The sequence below is a fragment of the Dermacentor andersoni genome, chromosome 6 (genome assembly GCF_023375885.2).
Source record: "Dermacentor andersoni chromosome 6, qqDerAnde1_hic_scaffold, whole genome shotgun sequence".
Lineage (NCBI taxonomy): Eukaryota > Metazoa > Arthropoda > Arachnida > Ixodida > Ixodidae > Dermacentor > Dermacentor andersoni.
In genome coordinates, this window is record NC_092819.1 from 171,726,903 (window position 1) to 171,749,142 (window position 22,240).

The 22,240-nt window shown below is 45.3% G+C and overlaps 1 protein-coding gene across 1 annotated transcript in view; it reads left to right on the top strand.

Moving 5' to 3' along the window:
• The window catches only part of LOC126523436 (medium-chain acyl-CoA ligase ACSF2, mitochondrial-like), a 348,233-nt gene that overhangs the window by 275,683 nt on the left and 50,310 nt on the right, over positions 1 to 22,240 (top strand). Inside the window, exon 15 of the mRNA XM_050172050.3 lies at positions 12,685 to 12,800. Coding sequence (XP_050028007.1) covers positions 12,685 to 12,800 — 116 coding nt within the window. The remainder of the gene's footprint in view (positions 1 to 12,684; positions 12,801 to 22,240) is intronic.

Consider the following 22,240-nt stretch of genomic DNA (forward strand, 5'->3'; position numbering starts at 1 on the left):
AGATTGATGTTTGTCTCACCAAAGATGACGACATCCCTATCTCCAAACGACAATTTTTTAAAAATGAATTTCAATTACAAACACAACTCGGGAACTGAGGACGATGATGAGCACCATATTGAGCCTGTGATTGTCTTATTCATACTAGCTGGCAAAGATGGGTTAGATATTTCAATCCATACAGACTCAGCATTTTCAACAGACCTTACAGTCATATCTATGTTTATATCGAATCGTCGAAGATATGAATATAGCAGCACCGCCATGATGATAGGTGACAATACTCGGGAACGTATGATGGGAACAGAACGTGCCTTCATCATGAGGCGATAACCACGTTTCAGTGACGTAAATGAAACAAAGGTTCAAGTCATATAAAGTCAGAAAAGCGTGCATCCTGCCGTTTTTTTTCTAAGGTTAGGTGCGTTGAGGTGAACGACAGGCAAATCAAGGTCACAATAAAATTGTAGAAGTTGATCCGTGCTTAAATAGATTGGGACAATGAAAAAAAATGTACGCTAGGCAAGTATTCTGTAAGAAAATTTCAGTCGGTCTGCTGGAAAACAGACAGGCCTTCTTATGAAGAAATGCGAAAAACTCGGCTCTCTGTTGACTTCCTGGCTTTGGCTTGACAATTGTCAATTCAAGATATACTGCCATTGCTTTTCCTCCTTGAACGACAGAGGCGTTGAAAACAGCTGTTTTTTATCGGGGAAAGTTGTTCACTGAAAAAAAGGAAAACAGTGTAGAGAGAGAGTCAGAGAAGCCAAGGTCATGAGAAATATGCCTAGCATTCTGTGCTTTGCGTACAAACTCTTCCTTTTAACCACGAGAACAAAATGTAGCGGTTATAGTTTTGTTTGTTTCAACCCCAGTAGGCACTCGAAGAACAATGTCGAAGCTAGCACCTCAAATTGGGTAGTGAACTATTCTGGCAGTAGCTTTAAAAATTTTTGCCTAATTCTCTACTGGACAGCATGGAATGACCTTCAATTCCTCATTGTTTGAGCTTGAATATTGTTCCGTTTCCGCAACAAAATTTATTTTATTTTTGTGATACGCCTTTCACTACATAAGACCCTCGTTTTCTGACGCGTGATAGTGAAACAACTTTGTTTTCCAAAGGTTCTGATATGTCAAAAATTTCCAGAACAGACCGTAATATGTTTGCGTCCGCTATAATCGTGGTGCAAAGTGACCTCGCCTGGTCAATTACACAGGAAAAACTGAGCAGTACACTTCAGATTTCATAATTTTTGTAACGTCCGAGATAAGATGTCGAAAATAGTAGGCATTTTATCCAGTATACCATGCCCATTACCTCAGCACAGCAGAAGGATTATATATAACCAGCCTTTTATTGCAATTGCAATTACATGAACGGTTAAAGAACATCTTCACCGTCTCCACCGTGATGTCCCGTATATTCCATATAAAGTGAAGGTGCCATAAAAATCCGCAGTTTTGCCCGAAATGCGAAGCATCGTATACGCTAGCAAATTAGTGAACAGCTATTTGAAGTAAGGATAGTAGTTTTAAAGCCGTATAACCTTGTAAACGTAGGCTTGCTGACTAAATTAACATGCATGGCGTGAGGCGCGCACAAGTGAACATGAACACATCTCACTCAATGACCGCGGAAACTCGCTATCTAATCGCTGGAGTGAGGAATCGCGGCAGTAGCAGCTGGCAAACTTCGTGCTGCCATTCGCATCAACGCGAATTAAGCCACGCAAACACAGCACACGGCGGAGTCTGTTCCTGCTGCAGATGGCTTTGAAAATGCAGCAGCGCTCAGTAGAACGCGCCCCTCTCCCACTCCGGCCTCAGAAGCCTTGCGCGCGATGGAAGATGGGGCACTTCCTCCAGGCTTTCCTCCCTTGCGTCTACGAGATTGAGCCGCGATCACCGGTTCACCCTTGCACGCGTTTTTCACTTGCGCATACAGTATACGGCGCACGGTGACCATTTTATCGCCTTGGGCTTTATGCGGAACCCCACGGCGACGCCGACGGAGGCAATGCACTTGGAGTGCTTATTTGATACATGCAAATTATGCGCGTTTCTTGTGGACGATGCACGCGGGCGCCGCGACGAAGACGACAAATGCTCTTTGGCTCTCGAGCTGTTGGCTGAATTGGCCAGCGCTTTAGTTATCCTATATAAATATACCTTGTAAATAGTCGCCAGTTCTCAATGCTTCGTTCGCGTAACATTTGGTGAAGAGTGCCGCTCCCCGTCCTCGCCAAGGAGCTCTGAAGCGGTCACACTGTCTTGCTTTCTGCCATGGCTCCCGGTGACGACAGAACATCTGCTTCTACTCCTGTGACCCGACAATGACGTGCCTTACGGCTACTAATCCCCCCTATCCTCGTATTTCCTCCGGCCAAGATCATGTCGACGTTGAGGACTGGCTGAGCCAGTATAAGCGTGTTAGCCGAAAGAACCGCTGTGCTAGCGAATGCCCTCTTATACTTGGGAGGATCTCCACGTGTCTGGTTCCGGACACACGAGGACGAGATCTCTAGCTGGGATACTTTCAAGGAGAAGCTCAGCGACCTCTTTAGAAATACCACTGTTCGGCAGCTGGCTGCTAGAAAAGGTGTTGCTACCCGAGTTCAGTCTTCTACTGATCGTATGTGTCGCACATAGAAGAAGTGCTCGCTCTTTGCCAGAAAGTCGACGAGAATATGGCTGAGGTTCACAAAGTCAGCCACGTACCTAAAGGGATCACAGACAACGCGTTCGACTTGTTGGTCTTCAACAATGTGTCCACCATCGACGTCATTGTCAAGGAATGCCACCGCTTTGAGCTCGCCAAAAGCCGCCGCATCATTCCACAGTTCTCCCGGCTGCCTAACACGGCTGCGACGTCGTCTTGCGTCGACTTTACCGCTTCCCCACTCTTAAACGAGCACGTTACTCGTATTGTTCGCCGCGTGCTCGAGGCTAAAAGTCCTCCGCCGTTCCATTCACGCCCACTTGACCCCACCATTGACCAACCAGCCCCAGCGATCTCTCTCATTCAGGCAGTTGTGCGGCAAGAATTTCGAAAGCTCGGTTTTCCTGCTGCCTGCTCCGTCTCCCGACCTGACGCCCGACCGCTGCTTACAGCTACGCCCCACAGCGATCTGTATTCCCCTCCTGGATACCACGACCCTACCGAGTGGAGAACTCCGGACGACAAGCCCATTTGCTTTCGTTGCCTCCGCATTGGTCACATCACTCGCCACATCCGCACCTTCTGGACGTCACCGTAATCGAGCTCCTCTTCCCAGTCTCTTCGCCCATATGCCGACCCGCACCGTTACTTGCCTCGCCGTATGCCTCCTACTGCTGACGCATCCGTCGATGAGAGTCATTCTGCTTATTCACCGTCTCCTCACCGCTGTCGGTCCCCGTCGCGTCAACCACGCCGCTATTCGCTGCCGACCAATTATGGACCCTCCCGGATGGAAAACTTGTCCATGCAGCTTCTAGTGGTAGTGCTGCATAATCTTCCTCGTGTCAAAATCCTCCATTGAGGCTGGCAACTAGTCAGAACTTACTTCATGTTCACGTCGACGGTGTCCCTTTGACGGCATTAATAGACACTGGACCCCAGGTATCCTTAATGAGTCGTAGCCTCTGTCGTCGCATAAGAAAATTGTCACGCCTGGTGCTCCACGAGCCGTACCCATGGCCGATGGCAGTACTGTTGACTTCTCTGGAATGTGTACTTCTCGTACAAGTGTCGCCGACCGCCACGTTCCTGTTCTTTTTACAGTGCGGACCAATTGGCCCCATGACCTAATCCTCGGACTCGACTTTCTTACGGTGCATTCCAGTTTGGTAGAATCTTCTGCCGCTACCGTTTGCCTCGAGCTCCCTCTACTCGCGCAAATTCGTCCCGAACTGCCAAACAACTTTGGTACGACCGCCTTCGTCCGCCTGCCACCTAAAGCCTTGCATTTTGTCGATTTAGTATCATCCTTTCCTGTGCCCGATGGTGATTACGTCTCCATGCCTCTTCTTGATGTCCTTTTGATGCGCAATATCACTGTGCCCCCTTTCGTCGTCACCATCGCCGATAACCGAACATTACTCCCCGTTGTCAATTTTGGCCTGGCAAAAGAAGTTCTACCCCAAGGCTATAGGAGATGACCACGTCACGACGTTTTCAGTAGACGCCTACTCAAACTATTCACCATGTCCACAGGATGCTATTTGCCCTGACAAAACATTTCCTCCCATCATTGCTGCGGACCTATTGCATGAACAAGCAGCAGCTCTTTGTCGCCTTTTCGTTTCCGACCACGACATTTTCCAGCTCAACAATCGCCAACTGGACGAGACATCAATTGTTAAGCATCCCATAAATACTCTTGATGCCAGTCGTATTTATCGCCAGCCGTGTCTGCTTCAGAGCGTAAGGTTTTTCAAGATGAAGTGATACAGATGCTTGCTAAAGGTATTTTTGAACCTTCGTCGAGCCCTTGGGCGTCGCCCGTGGTGTTTGTTAAAAAGAAAGATGGCACATGGAGTTTCTGCGTAGATTATCGTCATCTAAACCGCATTACCAAGAAACACGTCTGCCCCTTGCCTCGCATTGATGACGCCCTCGATTGCCTCCGTGTTGCCAACTGACTATTTTTCATCAATAGACCTTCGGTATGGTTATTGGAAAATTTCTGTTGATGAAGGACACCAAGGAAAGACCGCGTTCATCACCCCTGATGGTCTCTATCACTTCAAAGTTAAGCCGTTCGTTCTATGCAACGCCCCAACAGCGTTCGACGTATGATAGACTCTGTGCTTCAAGGCTACAAATGGTCAACATGCCTCTGCTGCCAAGACGACGTTCTCGTATTTTCGCCTACATTTGAGACACAGCTTGAGCGCTTATGAGCTGTCCTTCAAGCCTTCCGCAAAGCTGGGCTCAAACTACATTCATCGAAGTGTCAGTTCGATCGTTGGCAGATTACAGAGCTGCGCCACCTCGTCGGCCCTTCCGGTATTCAACCAGACCCTGAGAAAATTCATGCACTGACGACCTTTCCTGTACTTGAGTTTGTCAAAGACTTCCGAATTTTCGTAGGACTCTGCGCCTACGTCCGGCGTTTCGTTAAAGACTTCACAGCAATTGCCCGACCACTTACTGATCTTCTGCAGAAAGACATGCCGTTTACGTAGGGCCCCGCCCAAACTGCCACGTTTTCCCACCTGATGAACATTCTCACCACGCTACCTGTACTGGCCCACTTTGCCCGGTCCTCTCCTACAGAGGTCCGTACCAATGCCAGTGGTCAGGGTAGCGGAGCCGTCTTAGCTCAGCACCAACAAGGTCAAGATCGTGTTATCGCCTACGCTAGACGCCTTCTCACAGCAGCGGAGCTCGGCTTATCGATAGCAGATAGTGAATGCCTGGCTCTCGTCTGGGCTGTTTCCAAATCCCGCCCGTACTTGTATGGCACGCACTTCTCTGTAATCACAGACCACCACGCGCTCTGCTGGCTTTCTTCACTCAAGGATCCTACCGGCTGGCATGGGCGCTGGGCTGTGCGGCTGCAAAAATATTCCTATGCAGTACTGTATAAGCCGGGCCGATTACATCAAGACGCAGACTGTTTATCACGCTATCAAGTGGACGAACCCCCCACCGACCTTGACCCCGATGCCGACGCTTGCGTTTTCTCCGTCCCTCAGCTGCTACACGTTGCCGTCGAGCAACGTCATGATGTCACCTTGAGCGCCATCATTGATGGCTTGGAATCTTCGCCTTCTTATTCGTCTCTTCATCTGTTTGTTTTCCGAGATGTCGTATTATACCACCACAATGTACGCCCCAACGGTCCTGCCCTACTCCTCGTCATTCCCAAGCGCCTTCGGTTAGCCGTTCTTCAAGAACTTCACGATTTACCAACGGCAGGTCTTGAGTCTCCCGCAGCTAGCACCGGATTCACCGACGCTACTTTGGACCACGCCTTGCCCTCTCCATCTAGAAATACGTTGCGGCGTGTGAGAAATCCCAGTGCCGAAAGACACCATCGACGCTCCCTGTCGGATGCCTTCAACCGCTCGACATTCTTTCAGAGCCATTCTCTCGCGTTGGATTGGACTTACTGGACCAAAACCCTCTATCCACTTCTGGCAACAAGTGGGTCGCTGTGGCGACAGATTACGTTGAGCGCTACGCCATCACCACGGCGCTTCCAACAAGCTGCGCCACAGATGTCGCCTATTTTCTTTTATGCGACGTGATTCTGCAGCATGGTGCTTCACACCAACTGCTGAGTGACCGTGGTCACACATTTCTTTCAAAAGTCATCGCCGCCATACGACTTGTGCTTGGTTGAGCAACTCCTGCTCAACCAAGCGCAAGTTGGCTACGTCTTACCATGCACAGTTTAATGGTCTCATGGAGCGTCTGAATCGCACGCTAACAGACGTACTTGCAAAGTATGTCTCCTCCGATCATACTTATTGGGACCTTGCTCTACCCTATGTCACTTTTGCATATAATTCTTCGCCTCACGACACCGCTGGTTATTCCCCGTTCTTTCTGTTGTTCGGCCGAGAACCCATATTGCCACTGGACGCATTCCTTCCATCCGCCGCAGCAGAGTCCAGCGAGTATGCATTTGACGCCATCACCAGGGCAGCCCCAACACGCGAAATTGCGCACGCTCGCCTCCTGACCTCTCAAGATAAGCAACGGCGCTTGTACGATCGCCAACACGGAGATGCACACTTTTCTCCTGGATCTCTGGTACTGCTATGGTCTCCGACTCGTCACCTTGGCCTGGGAGAAAAACTCCTCTCTCGGTACACAGGCCCGATCGCGTGCGGCGGGCCGTCACTCCCGTTAACTACGAAATCGCCCCAGTCAGTACGAGTACCTCATCCTCCCTGAATTCCGCTGACGTTGCGCATGTCGCACTCCTCAAACCATGCTACTCTCATGTTATCACCAATATTTTGACTAACCGGGACGGTGCTTCTGCCGCCGGGGATAATGATACATGCATGCTGCGTGGTTCTTGTGGGCGATGCACGTGGTCGCCCCGACGAAGGCGACGAACGCTCTCTGGCTTTCCAGCTGTCGGCTGAACTGGCCAGCGCTGCAATTATCCTTTGTAAATATACTCTGTAAATAGTCTCCTGTGCTTAATCCTTCGTTCGCGTAGCAATATAGTTCCTGTCGCAATAAACTGAGCACAGCCCGCCTCTTCTTGTCAAGCCTTGCCGTGACATCGCATGACTGTTCACGCAGCTGAGTGCATACGCGGCTGTGCAGGACGGCTGGCGCCTTTAGACGCGCCCTTTTTGCTCAGTGTTGGAGGTTGCGTAATCTAAATTTTGGAGACTCGGTATAGCAGGCGGCCGCAACAAGCGTTTCTTTCGCCAGCCTGGTTAACACCAGCGTTGTGAAGGTGAATCCTCGCCGTCAGCGTGTGAGCTCTGCTCATGTTTGTCTGTGCGTGCGTGGCACCATCCTTGTTTAGTCAGCAAGCGTATGTTTACAGCAATTAACACGCCAAATAAATCTCCAAACCCAATATTGCATTACTTCTTCTAATTCGTGAGTAGGACCATTAGTTAATATCTGACGTTTTGCTATTGCTGTCATTGTTTCGACTTTCGTCCGAAACTGCGACCTTTTGCATGGACTTTTAATATTGCTGTTAGTCCGCGAAAATACATAGCTCGCGAACGTATAGTAGTTTCATCTATTGGAAAATGTAGCAGTTTGAACATTGCTAATATTTGAAGGTGTGAGCATGCCGAGAGAAAGTGAGCGTTGCACCAGTCCCGCAATAGCATGAAGACGTTTTTACAAATGCGTCATGAAGCGAGCAATATGCAAAATGTACGTTTATTCTGCAATTTTCAAGGTTTGGACATATAGTAAGTGTTCACAGTGTACGTGCCTGTCCCGTTTTGCTAACTCCATACAAGCGAACTAGTTGGAGTCGCCAAAAAGAGTTGTCACCTTCCATCTCTTCTAAGTCGTGCGTACTTTCAGAAACTGCACCAAAATCTCCTTTCCTAAAGGCAAGGTTATTCTATGGCACTTCGACTGCGTGTGAGATATTTTTTTTTCGCTTTTGTTGTCACTCCTCTTGTCACAGCGCTGTCTGTACGTTCGAGTGACTACGAAGAAATGTCTCCCGTCGGGGGAACCGAACCTCGCTATGCCCTTCCCTAGGTTTTTATTCAGTTCTTTTTGATCTCTACGTTGAATAAGTGAACTGATTGTAACATGCACACAAATCCTCATTTCATTCACGCACTGTCGGCGCACTCATTCGAATGTTGGTTGAAAGTTGATTCTACAACCGTCTAATTATTTCAGCTGCGCTTGCAAAGCACTCAAACCACTCATTATTTGTTTCTCTCAGTTCATTGTTTATCATTAAAATTCTCATATATGCAGCTTGAGCTGTCTGTTTTCAAAGTCTTGCGGCTTTTTGGAAGGTTGCACAGACCACACATGAGTATTACTATGTTTATCAACTCCCACCAATCTTTTAAACGTTTACCTTCTCTAGTTCTCACTTTCCTGTGTAGTTGACCTTTCATTTTCGAGCTGTTTTCACCACTTTGGTTTTCATCCGCACTATATCATAAGAGCACATATTTTAAACAGACAAGCGCTTGTGCGTGCACTTCCTAATCGCTTGGGCACACTGTATTCCTTGTGATTTTCTTGCTTTGGCTTCACAGCTTGTGATCTTGTGTCTTTCTATCCTCTTTTCTCTCAGTCATGTTTTTTTTTTCTCTTTCCAACTCCTATTTCCGAAAGAGTAAGCAGGCGTTGTGCCCCTCTCGTTGACATTTGCCCGCCTGTTTCCTCTCTGTTTCCCTCTCTGTCCCTTGCTATATGCTTGTTTTCACATCAAATAATAGTGACTATTCAAAAGCTTTTTTCTCCATCTAGTTAACCTTCTCTACACGCTGTTAAAATAAAATAGCCGCGTTCGTCTTTTACATTCATGTTCTCTCCATACTGCATCTTTCTGTCTTGTCATCAGGGGCTGTTTGAGGACTGCTTTATTGCTTTCGTTCACTTACTTTGTCATTTTACATTTATAACGAGCTTCCTATTGTTGCTCTAAGTAAAAGAAATTATAGGGGTACATATTCATCTTTTATGGTTTATTCAATGCCTCAGAATCAGAATCAGAATCAGAATCGGTTTTTATTGAGATCATTAGAATGATTACAAGTTGTTAATATTCAGGAGGAGGTCCCGGAGTCAAAGACTGCAATGGGACCTCCTTTACAAAGTAAACGTAATAAAACAAAAGTACAGGAGTTTTCAACAAATTGTTAACATAGAAAAATTACAGGTTTTAGTATGAATACCATGGTTGAAGAATTACATATGCATAAATGTCATGAAAAAGAGCACTGTAACACAATCTCGTTGACAACTGATAAAGTAACTGCGTAGATGACGTTACGAACACAGTAGAATTAGTTAACTCGAATGTATATGTGAGGCAGAAACAGAAACGTAACTGTATGGCATTGAAAATGAAATGAAGGCACCCTGAAAGAATGGTTGTGAGTATGGACTAGGCATCAGTATTCGACAGAATGTAATCTTTTAGTTGTTTCTTGAATTCGTGAATTTTAAGTGTTTTTATGTATAATGGTAGTGTGTTCCAGAATGCGACAGATGAAAAATGGACGCTCTGTTTGCCATAATTAGTATGTATTTTAGGTAAAATGAAGTTCCTATTTATTGCGAACCTGGTAATATTAGTATTTAATAGAGAAGATTGTGGTAACAAGCTGTCGCATCGTGTGTAATTGATTTGACGGAACAAAAAGGTACCTAGATTATATTTAACGAGTTGTGTGACTGTAAGAATGTGATTAGTTCGTAAAAGATATGAGGCGTTGTTGTTATATGGGCTAAATGTAATTATCCTAATAGCCTGATTCTGTAGAATTTGCAATGAGTTTAAATGGGTTACGTAAGTGTTTCCCCAGCAAGTAACGCAGTAATTAATGTGGGAATGAATAAATGAAAAGTATAATGATAGTAATGTTTGATGGTCAAATATGTTTCGTGCTGTTAGAAGTACCCTAATCCCGTAGGTAATCTTCTGTTTTAGTTTGGTTATGTGTTCAGTAAATTTAAGATGTTTGTCAACTTCTATGCCAAGATAATTGCATGAAAAACTTGCAGGGATAGGACTTTCGCCCAATAAGATAGGAGGAATAGAGGGAAGTGTTCGTTGGTGAGAAGTGAATACAACAAATTTCGTTTTAGACGGGTTTATCTGTAGCTCGTTAGTATGGCACCACTCCAGCAGGCTGTGTAAGTCGCCATTAAGGTTAGATACTAAGGTTGTGATACATTTATTGGAATTAATAATAGTAGTATCATCTGCATAAAGTATACATTTCGAAAAGGACAGGCAGTTAGGCAGGTCATTGACGTATAATAAAAATAAAAGCGGACCCAATATGGAACCCTGGGGAACGCCAATATTAGTGAACATGGTTTTAGAATGAACGGCTGAAATGGTTACTACCTGCATTCTGTCTGTTAAGTAATTTTGTAGTAACAAGAGTGCTGGCCCGGTGATTCCCAATGATTCAAGCTTACGAAAGAAAATGCGGTGATTTATTTTCTCAAACGCTTCGTTTAAGTCTACAAACACCGAAGCTGCATAATTCCCTTCATCGATAGCGAGTTTTAGTTGATCCGTTAGAGCAACGAGAGCCAGTTCGGCCGAGTAACCCGAGCGAAAGCCGTATAGGAATGGTGTGAGAATGTTAAATTTTGTAAGGTAATTAGTTGAACGTTTTTCTATTAGCTTTTCGATTACCTTACTAAAGAAAGGTAATACACAAATGGGGCGATAATTGGAAATTAAAGAGCGGTCACCTTTCTTAAAAATGGGTGTGATCTTGCCTTGTTTTAGTTCTTGTGGGAATGTGCCTGATTTAAACATGACGTTGATTATGTCTGCAAGGACATCACTTATTAGGGGTGCAATTAATTTTATATGGGAAGGGTGTAATTTATCGATGCCGGCGCCGGTTATTTTCATGTTGTTTATAATGTTTAGAACTTCCTGAGATGTAGTTGGAAATAAAAAGAAAGAATGTGGCAGGCGCTGGGGCACGGGATTGTCATGCGCAGGTGGCTGTAGCTCGCTGCTAAAGAAGAAATCAGCAAACGCATCAGCTATTTCTTTGGCGGTCTTGTACACCATACCCAGATATGCAATTTCTTGTATAGCTTCGCGATTATTTGTCCTGTTTAAGAAGGTGTTAACAATCTCCCATTTCTTTTTTATGTTTTTACCGCATTCCAAAATTTTTCTTTCGTACCATGTTTTTTTAGCTTTTTTCAAAGTGGCAGAAAGCTGGTTAGAAAACATTTTGTACCGAATGGCTAAATTCTTGTTAAATGGTTGTTTGGTTTTCTTATAGAGATTATCCTTTTTGCGCATTAAAGCTAAGAGCTTATCTGTTATCCATGGATTTTGAGGCGACGCGTACTTCTTCTTGCATTTAACTTGAACGGAATGACGATCAACACATGACTTAAGCATAGAGATAAACAGTGCAAATGCTTTTTGTGGATCATTTGTAGAAAAGATGGGGGACCAGTCAAGGTTCGACATGGCGTCCAGGAATGCTTGTTTGTCTAATATAAACTTCGTGTACGTGATTTTTTCGGGGCCATGAGTATAGTGAAAATTTAAAAATATAGGATAGTGATCAGTTATGTCAGTCATTATAACACCTGCGTCTGGTGGATATGCCAAATTTGATAATGCATGCTCATTTAATGTACCTATGGGGTGGTTAGCACATCGTGTCGGTATCTTAATTAAACATTCATAACCAAAGCTGTTAAAACAATTAGAATAATGTAAAGCATTAGTAGACGTACTATCAGCGAGGTTAATGTTGATGTCGCCTATAATTATTACATTTTTGTTTTCATCTGCTAGCAGTCCCATGACTTTATGGAGAGCAGTACAGAAGTCTGTTGCTGATGACGAGGGTGAACGATATATGCAACCAATTATTAGGTCTTTGTTGTCTATGTTGAGGAAGTCATATTTAAGTTCAATCCAAATGTCTTCACAATTAGTTACATTAAGTTCAAGATCGTTCCTTCGGTTGTAAGTAATACCTGAATAGATATACAGCGCTGTGCCGCCATGGTTGCTGAACGGACGATTTGCTGAACGGTTGCCGAACGGACGATCCCAAAAAGATTTGCTGAATATATTATTTAAATAAATTTAAAGATAAGGTAACGCAACTCTCGCATTCTGATACAGATTGTCAGCGTTAGTATGGAATAATAGTATTAAATACAGCTGTGTTAATGTGGGAAGCCGAATGTATCTGCTATTGGGGCAGTTTGAGCTGCCTAAAATTATATCTTCTACAGCGGTGTCTCGTCTATTAAAGTTAATCAATTCAAGGTTATTAAAAGAAAAGAAAGAAATGGTTCGACGTGGATGCATCAGTATTTATATAATTATCCCGGCACTCATGGCACGATCTGTCATAGAATACCGATGGCTAGAGTCTGCTGTGTCGCTGCATGCGTATGGCGTTAACACCTCATTGAACAATAGATTAAGGTGTTAACGAGCCCATGACTGACATCTGCCTTGCTTTACAAAATAAAGAATATTAGGGCGACTGGAATCTGCGCAGGGACCAGGCGAAATTGACGGAGACAGGCTTGCTGTACATCCGCGGCCGTATCAAGGACCTGGTCATCAAAGGCGGCGTCAACATCAGCCCCGAAGAAATCGAGATTGCGCTAACTGGTATGTGGCCTCCAGGGGCCGTGTCCTTCTGAATATATCTGACGCTCTCGAGTGACGCCAACGGGAACAGACGTTCCGCGTAGAGGAGCCTTTTCAGCGCCGCTGGAGCAGCGTGCCAAAGAGATAAGTTCTCCAAGTGATGTTTATGCCAAAGCAGTATATGCCCCATTAAGCGAAAATCCGGCGTTGCCGTCAGCGGCGTGACCGAAAAATGGTACCAAACAGTGGCCGACGGCGTGACAGTAAGAAAACGTGAAAAGTGCTTGCATCGACGTGATATTTGTCAGGCTGGTTTCTGTAAACAAAGTCAATTAATGAAATTCTAAGGAAAATTTGGTACATTTTGGTCTGGGACTGGGAATCCAACCTGGGACTCGGGGTAAGGCTATGGTGGCTCTACTGTTATGGCTGACTAAGGTTGTGCCTAGTGCTTGCGTCATTGCACACGTCACGTCACTGCCTCCAACGGGTCACTTGCCCTTCGGATTTCATCGGGGTTCTGTTTACTGCGATGGACTCTCGATGACAAATAATGAGTGCATAAGACGAGGTGGGCCTAGCACGTGCGTGAGAGCGTACGTCACGTGACTGCCTCCCGCACGTCACCTGCCCTTCGGTGCTGCCGACTGGGATGCACTCCCAAGCGTCTACCGCAATGGCATCTGTGGAACGTGATCGCCCACGCAAGCATACCGCGGAAGACGAATCAAGGAAACACAAAAAGAAATGCAGTCCAGGTTTACAGCGTACACGACCACACACGGATGAATACCTAATCCAAAACAATCACCCAAAATGAATACAGTGCGCGCTTTCCGTAATCCGTCATGGTTGCTTAGTGGCTATGGTGAGGGGCTACTAAGCACGAGGTCGGGCGGTCAAATTACGGCCACGGTGGCCGCATCTCGATGTGGGCGAAATGCGAAAACACTCGTGAACGCAGGTTTAGGCGCAGGTTAAAGAACCTCAGGTGGTGTAAATTTCCGGAGTCCTTCACTAGGCATGCCTCCTATTGTGGTTTGTCTAATATTGTATATACAAATATGGCACTGCGTAAAACCCCATAATTTGATTTTTGTTCTTATACCTACAGGTAACCATTCTTAAGAGTATCTGCGTAACATTTTTTTGCTCATTTTCTTTTAGGAGTGTTAAGTGGAAGAGCAATCTTTATAAATTAATTTATTACGGTTATAAGTTCCTAAGGCTTTTTGCTTAGATATAAGTAGTTAACAAGTAATTCTATTTTTTCTCGCAAGTACGCTTATTTTGAACTGCGCCTTGTTAGTACATGATGAGGGTTGTTACTAGGAGCAATCCGTGCACGCGAGCGTTGTTCTGAGTGCGAGCGCTCTTACCCGTGGTAAGAAACACGGTTCAAGTCAGTATGACAAGCCAATGGCACATTTTCTGCCTGTAGGACATGTGTGCTACGGTCGCAGCGAGACGGTCTAGAGCGAGGAAGAGGATCGGCCAGCTAAATGTGTTGGAAAGCTGGAAAAAAAACTATAGAGCGAACAGAAGTAGACGAAGGAGGTAGAAGAAAAGCTAGCCAACGTAGAAATGAATCTGAGGGGCCCCATTTCACAAAGCAAGTGTGAACGCTTCGACGCGATCATGACTAATGGGTGTGGCAACGAGGCGAGAGCGGGTAAGGAAACCGAAACCACCACGTCCTAAAAGCAGTGGCGGAAACCTCAGTGGTGGTCATGAAGGGGTTACCACTGATGTGCCGGCCGCGAAAGACAATAGAAGGGCGAGGGTGAGACAGGGGGTGGGTGAGGCGTCTGGTCTCCAGGTGCAGCTGCCGGTAATTATGAAGAGGAAATGCGTCGAGTTGGATTTGTTCGCGACTCAAACATACGAAAAGTAGAAACGGCGATAATGAGTCGCGTAGGAGCAGGCGAGCGAGAGTAGGGTAACGCGCTTCCGCGCCAACCGATTAAGGAGGCGATAACGAAAGCCAATGAGCTCACGTGGGACACAGCGGAAGTGAGGCACCTAGCGGTGATAATGGGCGGAGTGATCGACGTACTACAAGTACGAGGGAAAGGGATGACGAAGCAATCAACCAAAGGGTTAACCGACCTTCGCAGTATTTCAAAGGAAGTGCAAATCGCAGTGTGCACGGTACGAGAGGTTGAAAAGCAGGTGGCTTAGCAATCGAACGGGCAGTGATTGAAGTACACAAGTAAACGTAGAGGCTAGCTAAGGCAATGAAATTTACGGTCATTGACATCAACAAAGGCGCTTTCTTGCGTGACGGGATTCCTTTTAGCGAAAGTGTAGCAACACCAGTTCGACGTTAATTCGCGGCGTGGGCTGTAACTTTCTTTTGGCGGACCTCAGACAATCAGGAAGGAATACTAAGCACTGAATGCAGCGACGTAACAGTAAAGGGCACAATTAGACCACAAAAAGTGAGGAAAAGACGCACAAAGGTAAATATAGAGAAGGTACCATTTGTTACACAAACATGCAGAAAGCTAATTTTTCCTGCTTGTGACCTCTTAAGGTCGGAAGCAGGAAAAATAGAGCTGGAAATCGAAACACAGCTGAATGAGAAAACCATTCGCATCTACGCTTTGACCGGAAACGCCCTATGAGTTTTGGAACAGCCGCGTGTTATAGACAATTTTGTCTGAAAAGGGTGAAACAGAATGACAAGGTGAAGGAAAGGCGGAGGAGTACGCATGCTAATCAGGCGAGATCGAAGGTTGGCAAAGGGTGAAAGGGCCATGTAAGGAGCATTAATAGATTAGGGGTACATGTCAAGGCAAAGACGTGGCTGGGAGTAGCTTACGTATGGGCAGGCTGTGATAGCAAAGAAAGGAATAAGGCATTGATTCAGTACATTAGGAGAGAGATCATGAGTTCAAGAAATCGTCCAAGCTAATGCTAATCGGAGAAATGAAGGCGCACATGTAGGATTTAGACGCATATACTGCCTACAGCGGTTCTGTAGTGCTGGATCTGTGAGCTGAACATAACCTTATACTATTTAACAGGGAGAAAAGGGTCGTGGAAAGGTAACGTGGCAGGGCGAAAATAGGCAGTCATGTATCGATTACGCCTTAGTTTCATAAACGGTCTAGCAACGACTAGAATAAATCATGCTAGATGAAAATGGAAAAGAAAGCCTTGGTAGTGATCATAAGCGTTTAACCCTAAAATTCGGGAGAGATACTAACATAAACCACGAACCAATATCAACTGAATTACTAAATATGAACGTAAACCCAATAAGAGAAATTCCAAAAAACATAGAGAAGAAAATGGAGTTTTTTCGCAAACAGACTCAGAATATTGGGAACTGGTAGACGCTATGCAGAAGGAGATAAAACAGACAAGTAAAAAAATATTGTTGGATTGGAAAGAGGAAACCACGTAAGTGGTGCAACAAGGAAATAAAGCAAGAAGTAAAACAGCGTGAGCAGGCCTCTAGGGATCGTCGAGATGCGAAAAGTTGGGATAACACAAAGAGATGCTCATTTAATGAAACAAATACCCAGAAATAAAAGGGTGGTGAGTCAGCTCGTGCAATAGAAAATTAAACACAATAGAATTAAACACAATTGAACGTTGGGCGTACAACATTTTTAAAAACTACAAAGGCACACCAATACGATTGCGGAAGCGTGTGAGAGCGCTCGGAGCTACAACTAAAAATTTGCAGACGGCTATAAGTGATAAAGATGGTAACAACTTTGAAGGGGCCTACGTGCTTCGCTACATTGTTGACACTTCGCCAGAAAAGAGAGCCTATTTTAGACCCAAACAAATCTACTATCGCTTAGAGAAACCTGAGAGATCAAAATTTACCATAAAAAATTGTATTGTAAAAAAACAGAAGACAATATCTCTGATAGCACCACTGCAGCACCCGAAGAAATCCCTATACAGCTTACGAATAACCTTGGTCCAAAGAGCAAAGCACAGGTGACTAAGGTCATTACACAAGTGAATAAAAGAAACACTCTAGCTGGATGGCGTGAAAAAAAAACATGAACCTCATCTACAAAGGCAAAGGTGATGAGGATAGGACGAGCTCGAGCAGGGCAGTTACAGTAAAATCATTGCTATATAGAATGGCAAAGCTAGCCACAAATTTAAAGGGTCCAAATAGGTGCAAAGAAGGGATATTTTAGGGGAACTACAGATGGTTCAGACCAGGCAGTCGCTTAGAAGGCAATATCCTTGTTTTAGCTCAGTGCCTAGAGATATCAGTAGCTCAGAATAGACCTTAGTGGACAGCATTTGCAAATATTAAGATTGATTACGACATCGCAGGCAGTGAGTATTTACGGGATATTCTCAAGTACGAAGACGTAGATGATGATTTCGTGGAGCTGCTGAGGGAATTATATGGAGACAACCAAGTGAAAACTGCGTGCGAAGGCTAAAGTTGCAATTAAATGGTGAAAATCCACCGAGGACTGAAGCAAGGATGTTCTGTGTATTTATTGATGCTCACGCTTTATGTGAAAGGCACAAAAAGACAAATGAAAAAAAAGTAAAATAGCATTCAATTTATTATGCATGCGTAATGGACAAATGCTGAAACAGAAAGTCCCCATTCCGAGCGGGTCAAATATCATTGACACTGCTTGCAGAAGATATCTCTTACACGGCTTTTGATGTTTTTCGAAGAAGCATAACGCTGATTTTGTGCTACTGTCATCTTGTCTGTTAGAGGATCCCACAAGAGTCCCAATATCTTTACAGCTCGTGATAGGGCGCTATCTCCTTCAGCGGTGGCAATAGGATCTGTCAGCAGTTTAGAATTTGATGACAACTTTCTTTGTCGCATTGCAGCGTCTTCAATTATAGTATTTGCTTCTCTCTATACTTTTTGAGCTGAATTCTCACTATCGGCTCCCATAAGAAGGTCATAAACGTAGAAAGAAGCAGCAAGCAACTTGGCCGTTTCTTCTGTTTGATCCTTTACTCCCTTCAGTTGGTGCTAGGGTGTGGCGTTGAGTAGGAATGAGCTTCTTACTGTTCCAAAAGGCACCCTTGTCATGCACCATTCCTCTATTTTAGGACCGGGTTTTCTCTTAAAGGTTATATCCTTGAACCAAAGGAACCTCAACGCATCTCCGTCTCCTATTTTTACCCTATTCTGGAGAAAGGCTTTCTCAATGTAAGCCGTCAGAACAATACGGTTCATGCGAAAACGTATGAGAAGAGCTACCCAGTAGGCTAGTAGCTTAGGCCCTTTCTCGAGATGGTCATTGAGGGGCGCTGAATCACGATCGTGAGCGGATGCGTCAAAAACTACTCGTACTCGAGTCGTTGTCGACTCGCTTCGCACACCAGCGTGATGCGGCATGTAGTAGAGCTTAGAGGGTTGCGCATCAATTTAGCTAGGTACTCTCTCGGCGTGACCGATCGTCATATTGTTCCTGATGGTAGTATCATATTCTACAGCAAACTCTGGATTCTTCTTCACTTTCTTTCCGATACACATCAGTCACTTCCATGCTTGCAATCAGTTATCTTGTTGTTGTCCACAGCTTTCTTTCCACGGAAGGGCCACTTGGTAGCGACCGTTGACGAAGGTGATATGGTGTTCAAATTTTTCTAGCACCATATTGGTTCCTTATTTTGAGTGTTGTCGACTGGCACAATCCCGATGCTCTGTAACTGCCAGAGCCTCCAAACAAGATAGTCGATAAAGTCGGCAGATTCACTTACTCGCAATACGCATGCGTTGAGTGCTGCTTCCAAAAAGGCGTTAAACGAAAGTGGTCCTTGTAGCATCCAGCAAAATGCAGAACCCAGCGCCACCAAGTCTGCCTGGCCATGGCATTGTTTCATTTCTCCGGACATGAATTGCCATAGCTGGTCAGCACCAATTAAAAGGCTAATAAGAACTGCAGCCATGCCGTTAACAAGAGCTTATCTGCAAGGAGGTTTCCGTAGCTTTCAGTGGTTCTTACAAAGTCATGCTCGAGTGATACTCGAACAACATCGTTGCAGACGAACGGCACTTCAATGGCCTGTACCAGGTACTCCCGATTGTCATACTGACTGCCAAGTTTTAGTTCGACAAGGCGATGTTGTATGGTAACCGAGCTTGTCTGTACAGACATATTTGGCTGTAAGTTAACAGATCCGAATTCTTTCGAGCCATGTGTCTTGGATACGCCTTCACGAATGAACGTGCGCTGACTTCCGCTGACTACAATTCCATGAATGTAGACCCTTTGCTTTCTTCCTGTGATTCATGCCCGAAATGTCTGCAATAAAACTTCAGCATCCACGTACGAACGAGAGCTCATATGAAGACTGTTCGTGGTTACGGGACTTTCTTGTTCCATCTTGTTAGGTTTCCACTTGGGATCGCACATTGAGGAGAGTGTCCTTTTCTGCAAGTTCCACACTTGACTTTTGAATAACAGTCTTTGGCATGATATCCTCTCAGGGTGCTTCGATAACATCGGTTCTATGTAACCAATTTTTTTGAACTTTTCTTTGTGGTTAATGCTGCTTTCACAAACTGAAGTTGAGTCTTTTGAAGACCCACAGAAGAGACAGTCCTTATCTCTAACTTTCGAGGAAGACTTCAGGACAGCCGCTGTTGGTAAGGTGTAGTGCAAGTTTCTTTACTCCGCAGGTGGTTTAGCGCATTTATTTTCTTTAAAGTCATGAACTCCACTTCTTTCTCGGCTTTAAACTTCCACACGAAGATAGGTCAAGAGTTCTTGCAACTTCTCATCGGCTGTAGCTGTCGTTGAGTTTTGCTGTTGTGCAGAGTCTGTACTGTCGATAGCAGACGCTGGTGACTTTATCTTCATTTCGGTAACAGCCAATGACAAAGTCTGCTGGCAGTGCCTTCAACAGAATGTCCATCATCATAGTTGCGTAGCTTGCAGGACTGACGTTTGGACATTTCAGGCCTATGATCTGGCACTGCACATAATCCAATAACCTTCGAAGATTGTTTACATCTTTGAGGAAGCAACTGCTGGTACTGTGCGCAGACGGCGTAGATGCTCCTGCACAAGGCGATGCTTATCGCCAAAACAACTTGTTAGAATTTTGATGCCGTCATCGTAACTCGCCTCTCACTTGTAGACCAGAAATTGAAGCTGCTGCTGCACCACTCAGAAGATTCTTCAGATATTAAAATCGTTCTCCTTTCGTCAGCTTTCCGTTTTCATGCACAGACGCCTTATATTGCTCCCAAGAAGCAGGTCAATAAGAAAGCTGCCCGCGGAATGTCGGCAAGCATAAAATTGGAAGCTTGATGGATTTGCGCGGGCCGCGATGATAGAGTGCATGCGATGAACCTGCAGCTGCGGAAAGGGCAGTAGTAAAACACTGGTTTTGACGGAGTAGCCACTCCCGTGCCTTTAGCTCCACCCAACATTCCTCGCGCAGCATCTTCATGAGTCAGCACAGTTTCAAATTCTGTCGGGTAATTCATCCTCAGGGATAGCTTCTTCTATCTCGGCGTTAAGCTTGTCCAAATGCGCATTACTGACATGGAGTCGTTCGGTCAAAGAGGAAATCTTTGCACTGTCAGCGTTTTCAATCGCGGCTTTCGCTTCATTGACGAGACCCGTGTTCATCTCACGTCGCGCTGTTCGTTTGTTTTTGAGGACTTTCAGGCGGTTAATCTTGTCTTTCAACGATGTGTGACCTCGCTCACCTTTTCGGACGGACGCTGAGTATGTCTCATCACGGCGAAGAGTAACGGCGGATGGTCCAGTCAGGTCGTACTGTCTGGCTTTCGGAGGAGCTTTCCACTGTTCTTACGACGTGCTGTCTTCGCTTTCAATGTTCCTTATGAGCGCTCCAGGCGCGTAGCCTCCCGGCGAGTACTGCCGGCGGGTTTCGGCACCATAATATCGAATAAATGGTCACGACCTATGATGAAACACAACTGTTCTTACATTTTTTACAGTAATTAGATTTAATGCACTCCATGACGGACGCTGTCTCTTTTTCTACTTTGTCGTCTTGTCCGTGCGTTCGCGCTCTCGCGTGTCGTGCAGTTGGTTTCTTTGCTCTAGCTCTTCGAAGAAAGGTATATATTCAATACAACCATTCAGTTAAGTTTACCCTTAAATTGTGCAGAATCTCGGGATAACTCTCATACCTCGACTTCTTGCCGTCCCAAAGTATTTGGCTAACTGCTTCTGCGCAAAGTCTGTACTTTTTGACGAGGTAACGCTTGACCTTCTCGTCGTTGTCTGCGTCCTCCTTGCTGAGCCGTGGAACAACATCTGCTGCCTCGCAGGACAGAAGCATCAGTAGTGTCTGAGACCATGGATCTCGCTCAAGCGACAGGTACTCGCACACTCGTTCAAAATTTGCAAGACGCAGACTGATATACCTTGATACGACATATGACTATATATATATATATATATATATATATATATATATATAGAGAGAGAGAGAGAGAGAGACATTTTTAACTCAGCCTCCTTGTTCAGAAGAAGTACAACTTGCTGGAGACAATTGCTTGACCAATTTAGTCAAGTTCCAACTTGCGCAGCTAAATCTCGCGCTCCAGCCTTTTTGCTTCATACTCGTGTCGTTTTTTCTCCCTTTCTCGCTCTTACTTGTCTTTCTTTCCATGTTTCCCCCTCTTGCTGCTGCCTTTATTTATTTCTTTCCCGCTCTTGCTGCTGCCTCAGCTCCTCTTCGTTTCTTTTGTTCGATGCGGCTGCATGCTTCGCGAAGCTGCTCATTATTGGAACAAAAGATTGCCTGTCTGATGATATGTTTTCGTGCCAAACCCTTTGTATGTATTGATCCCAAATTCTTCACACAACAGCAAAGGTCCGGCTTCTGCGGCCTCTGCAAGTACATAATCATTTCGAGTACCGGGTACTTCGAAAAGAACAATCCGAAATTCTCTACCTCTAGGCTTTCAGCAAAGTTGTCTACGAGTTCTAAAATTCTTACCCTCCTTTAGATCCTGGTTCAAATCGAAGCAAAATCCAAGCACTCAAACGCGCGTGATCGACGAATCGAGGCAGCTGCTCTCTCGTTGGCCGATCATAGTTGCCGCTTGTAACTTCTGATGTCACCACTGATCACCAGTTGTTTCGGTGCTATGTTAAGTGGAACCGGGCTCAATATGGTAGCATGGCCGAGGCCTCAGTCTGGAGAAATCAGAAGCTCGGAAGTTGGGAAATCGAAATCCAACAGGTTTCCTGGCACTTGAACAAAACTTATTTCCATCGTTTCATACGCAAAACAGAAAAAAGTCGTCGTTAGCAACAAGCGTTTGGATGAGCCTCATTTCCATGGCCCAGATCTGCTTGTTTTCTCTTCGCACTGTCATTGTAACACCTCTTCCTCCCACTCTCCCTCATGGTGATAGCCAATCACACACAGGTCACAATTCATGAGGACGACTGCCACTCAAGAAACATAAATACTGTTGCAGGCGAAATATCGGACTGGCCAAGTTCCAGCTG